This window comes from Humulus lupulus, chromosome X (genome assembly GCF_963169125.1).
Source record: "Humulus lupulus chromosome X, drHumLupu1.1, whole genome shotgun sequence".
Taxonomy (NCBI): domain Eukaryota; kingdom Viridiplantae; phylum Streptophyta; class Magnoliopsida; order Rosales; family Cannabaceae; genus Humulus; species Humulus lupulus.
In genome coordinates, this window is record NC_084802.1 from 41,631,628 (window position 1) to 41,637,228 (window position 5,601).

The 5,601-nt window shown below is 32.9% G+C and overlaps 1 protein-coding gene across 1 annotated transcript; it reads left to right on the forward strand.

Moving 5' to 3' along the window:
* Positions 1-3,259: 3,259 nt before the first annotated feature.
* On the forward strand, positions 3,260-5,173 carry LOC133804065 (uncharacterized). Its single transcript, XM_062242214.1, has 2 exons — positions 3,260-4,185; positions 4,444-5,173. The coding sequence occupies exons 1-2, from the start codon at positions 3,504-3,506 to the stop codon at positions 5,073-5,075; spliced, it is 1,314 nt and encodes a 437-aa protein (XP_062098198.1). The 5' UTR covers positions 3,260-3,503; the 3' UTR covers positions 5,076-5,173.
* Positions 5,174-5,601: the final 428 nt, after the last annotated feature.

Below are 5,601 nucleotides of genomic sequence, written 5' to 3' on the forward strand. Positions count from 1 at the left end.
TATTTCTTTATATTTTATATTTCAATATTCTTAATAGTTTTATAACAAAATGATTGCAATTGTGATTATTTTAATTATTTCTACATATTTGTCTTCTTTCTACATCTTACTAAAAGTGACACATTTATTTTTATGTCCCTATTTTTCTCTCTTTCTTAAACTACTTTTACTCTTCTCTCCCATCTTTCCTAAATTTTATGACAAATATAAATACATGTTATCATTTGATTGTAATCTCTTGAATTAGTTTCATTACTTTACCATTAGGATTCAAGAAAAAGGGTGTATAATATAATGTAAGAATAGTTGGGAAGAGTAGTATTTCTTTCTTCTTTCTAACTATGTAAATGTACAACAATGTTTTTAAATATTAAAATGTAATTTCAATCATAGATTTCATAGTAACAAAAAAAAAAAAAAAAAAAAAAAGAGAACAACGTTTTATTGTGTTATAAAATGAAAAGATCTTACAAGTACCAACTAAATTATCTGCAAAAGATGCCCTTTTTATTTTATTATATATGCTCAAAAAAGCAACATATTTTAAAGGAATTGCAAGCCCTAGGAGACTTATATGGTATGGTAACACGAGTATATTTGGGTTGGAAAAAAGACTTTTACTATATATGCATTACATATTAGAAAAGTTCAAGAGACTCTCAAAGTGCTAATATACACGTGTATCAATTTCTTTATATTTTTAGGGAAAAAAAATTAGTGTTGCTATTTGGCACCTTAAGATGTCCAACACCACATGAGGTGACATCCTATGATTGGTTAGCGATACCCCACAATACTTATTAAATTCAAATAAATGAGGGCTGATATTTGATTGCACCAATAGCGATATGCCAACTACTTGTGATGTTGATGCCCCTTAGCAATTCTAAAAAAAAAATAGTTACACTAAATGTGGTAAAGTAAATGGGGTGTTTGGTATGTGGTAAAGTAAATGTGGGAATGAGTATCTAAATCATTTCCTATGTTTGGTTCAAATTTTAAGGTGGTAAAGTTAATAATTTGTGTGGGCCCTACATATATTTTAAGGGTAAAATAAACCTTTTTGTACACAAGAGTTTCATTACCTTCATCTTAAGCCCATCTACACTTTCTTAGGCAACTAAACTACTCAAAACAAACACCCCTAAGAAAACCGGCAAGACTAAGGGATAGGCCAATCCTCACTAAGAGTAGAGGCAGCCAAAGAGGGAACACCCCCATCCCACATAACTGATGCTTTTGTACTCAAAGCAAATTTAGCAATTTTATGAACTACTACATTTGAAGACTAATGGGGTGTTTGGTATATGGTAAGGTGAATGTGAGAATGAGAATCTAAAAATATTTCTCATGTTTGGTTCAAATTTTTAGAGATTAAAGTTAATAATTTTTGTGGGCCTCACATGTATTTTAATAGTAAAGTGAATTATTTTATACACTTAAGTTCAATATTACTTTCATCCTAAACCCCTTTGGGGATGTTTGGTATGAGGTAATGTAAATGTGGGAATGTAAATCTAAAACTCTTCTTATATTTGGTTAAAATTTTAAGCGGGTAAAGTTAATAATTTGTGTGGGCCTATATGTATTTTAAGGGTAAAGTGAACCATTTTGTACACAAGAGTTTAATATTACCTCCATCCTAGTCCATCTACACTTTCTAAAACAACTCAACTACTCAAAACAAATACATCTTTAATACTTTCTAAGATCACTCAACTACTCAAAACAAAGACCTATTTAAAAGAAGCCTTGAAATGAAAATGAATCGATTTTTGCTTCTGAAATGATGCCTTCAACTGGGATATCCAGATCATTATAGGATTCCACCTTCCTATTAGCATCTTGACAGCCACTGCGAGTTTCAATTTCGAAAACAATTAAATCTATTTCTTTTCCCCATTTTTGATGTTCATGGAGCGTGGAATTTTGTATTTATATAACAATAATAAAAACCTCGAATATTGACTTTAATCCACCTAGAGCTACAGTCACATAAAATACCTATGATAATCAAATATATTAAATACCAATTTTAAAGTTATGTAATGTTGATAGTTTGGATTATTTAATATAGAACATGTGCTTCTAAAATGATGAGAAAAAATAAATCTTTAAATGATTTCATAGCTGAATTGAATCATTCACAAAACAGTTATTTCACAATCAACATCTTCAAAATAATATATATATATATTTATATATATATATATATATAATGGGGAATCTTTTATAGGAGCTTCACTTTAAGCTCTACCAGTGGGGCTCTCAGTGTTTTTGACCCGTGAACAGTTTTTGGCGTGATTTTTTTATGAACGTGTATATTGTACCTATTTAGAGTATCCTGCAAATTTTCAGAAAATTCCGAATAGTTTACAGTACCGAAAACTAAGTTCAAACATGTTGTTCCACGTGTGACTAATTTTTTTATGTGCGTGGAAAGCAACATGTTTGAACCTAGTTTTCGGTACTGTAAACTATTCAGAATTTTTTGAAAATTTGCAGAATGCTCTAAATAGCTACAATATACACGGTCATAAAAAAAATCGTTCTGAAAACTGTTTACAGGTCGAAAAACACTGAGAATCTCACCGATAGAGCTTAAAGTGAAGCATTCCATATATATTTGTTTAAAAAAATCACTAACACATGCCTAAAAGTATATATATTACGTTAAAATGAATTGTCAAACTATACACATCCAAGTTATACATTGACTAAAAATAACTTGTATATGGTGCAAGGATTTTACTTTTTAGTATACATATTTTTGTGAATCATAGTTAATATGTTGTATTTCTAATGTTACACTTTTTTTTTTTCTTCTATACAAATTACTAACATTATTTAGCACCCTTTTTAAAGATTTGCTTAAACGGTCTCTTGCTTTTATCTTTATTCTATCCCCCAAGTTCTTTTGTACGGATATGGTGTTTATCTAAATTATTTATATTAAAGATATTAGACAGACAAAAAAGCAATGAACAGATTTTAAATTAAAGACTTTGGCATTATATTAAATTTGTATCAATAGAAACAAGTTAGGACTTGAAATATGTAGCATGCACAGTACTGTATTTCATTAAAGATTATTTATACGAAAATATAAAAAGAACCATATGATGTAATTTATGAAGCAATAAAGTTTGTCTTGTCCATAGTTAATATGTGGGGACACATATCTCTTTCTTCTCAAAACCAATCGAAGCAAGATATTTTTATATTATAAACATTGTCTTGAACTGAGTAGTAGTTAATTTATACATGTCAAACCTATTTGTATACAAATTAAAGTCCCTAACTCATAACCCTAACCATAATCACTTCTTACAAAAGCCATAGAAACCTTCTCTTTAGACTTGTATTACTCTAAACACTCTTAACCTTCCACAGCTCTTTCAGCACACGTCTCTGGAAGCACCCATCTGAGAAAGAGAAACAACTCAAAGTAAAACCACCTCAAAGCACCATTTCCTTTGTTAGAAATCCAGTCCTTTCTTTCCATGTCTTCAACAATGGCTAAGCAAAAAAACCAGAAGAAGCCCAGCAAGCAAATTCAGCAACAAAGCCAGAAACTTGAGTCCCAAAAGGCAGAAAAGCCTCCCTCTTGGGCAGTTGTGAGAGGCTTACTTACTTGCAAATATTCTCAAACACAACAGCCAGAAGAACAAAAGCAGCAGCTGCTAAAGCAGCAACAACAGCAGAAGCTGAAGCAAAAGCAAAAACTAAAACAAAAGCAAGAGCAAGCAATAGAGCAAAATGCAAAGAAAAACAAGAAAATGAAGTGTTCTGGCTCTCTGTGTAGCAACACAAAGGTCATGCACAGGCCTGAAACAGGTTCCCCTGAACTCCACAAGAAAAAGGCTTCAATGGGATCAACATTACCCAGCAATGAAGCTTCAAACAGATCATCCATGAAAGCTCCACTACATGAACTCAATGGAGTTGTTTCAACTTCCTCTTCTTCATTATCTGTCTCTTCCAATTCTTCTGTAGGTGGGTCTTTTAGAGGAATGCCATTTAGAAGATTCTCTGGTTGCTATGAATGCAGAATGGTGGTTGACCCTGTTCTTGGATTCACAAGAGACCCTTCTCTTAGGAGCAGCATTTGTACTTGTCCTGAATGTGGTGAGATTTTCATGAAAGCTGAAAATCTGGAGCTTCATCAAGCTGTTAGGCATGCAGGTAATCACTTCTCTAAATTCTTTGATCTTTTTTACCTCTTTATTTCCATACCCTTTTCTCCAATTAACATTGCAAATCCAAAAAAATCCAATTCCAACTCAGTTTAACACAAGTAAATTTTACCTTTGTCACAATATCAACAAATTTAGTCATGATTTTCTAAGCAATAAATTCAGTTCCCTAATTCAAAAATCCAATTCTAACCCAGTTTAAACATTTAAATTTTCTCTAATCGTTTAATTTGTCATAAATCCACAGTTTCTGAATTGGGTCCAGAAGATACAAGCACGAACATAGTAGAGATCATATTCCAATCAAGCTGGCTCAAAAAGGAAGCCCCAATATGCAAAATCGACCGAATACTCAAAGTCCACAATACCCAGAAAACCATATCCAAGTTCGAGGAGTACCGAGAAGCCATTAAAGCCAAGGCCACCAAGCTCCCAAAGAAACACCCTCGATGCATCGCCGACGGGAACGAGCTCCTCCGGTTCCACTGCGCCACCTTCATGTGCTCCCTCGGCTTAAACGGCTCTTCCAATCTCTGCAACTCGATGCCACAATGCAACGTTTGTAGCATTATAAAAAACGGGTTCAAGGTGGCCGGAGCACCCACCGGAGAAGGGCCCGGAAAGGGTATACTGACGACGGCGACGAGCGGAAAAGCGCACGACCACGTGGGAGAGGAGGCGGGAAACGAAGGGGAGAAGAGGGCAATGCTGGTTTGCAGGGTGATCGCCGGGAGAGTGAAGAAGAATATGGAGGGGAGTATGGAGGAGTATGACTCGGTGGCTGGAGCTGCCGGAGTTTACTCTAATTTGGATGAATTGTATGTCTTTAATCCCAAGGCTATTTTGCCTTGTTTTGTTGTAATCTACACTGGCTTTTAGTGTTCTTTTTCTTTTTTAAATAATTGTGTAAACACTTATTAGTAAGTGTAAGAATTTATGGTTTTATTAATCTAATCTACTAAGTGTTTTATTTTTAATTCTTGACATTTTTTTTGTTGGGTATGTAATTGTATAGAAAGTGTTTGATTTTTGTTTTTATCTTTGGTGATTTTGGGAAGCGATTACTGATTTGTAGTTGTTTTTTATTTTTAAAAAATCTAGCAAATCTTTGATATTTTTTTCCCCTCTAAATATCTTGGTGTTATTTGGGAGTGCGAGTACTTAGCAGTGAGGAAAAAAAACTAGATTCTCTAGGAAGACATTTGATTTTGTAGAAGAATGGTTATTATGCATTCAATTAAAACACACATAAATTAGATCCCATGCCCTTTTTTTTTTTGAAAAAATTACACCTGGTATTGATTTTTATATTTTAGTTACAGTTTTATCGTTACTTTTTTTTTTCATTACAAATATAACGTTTTTCTATACCGTTTTTTAAACTTAATATAACTTAATTGATTCT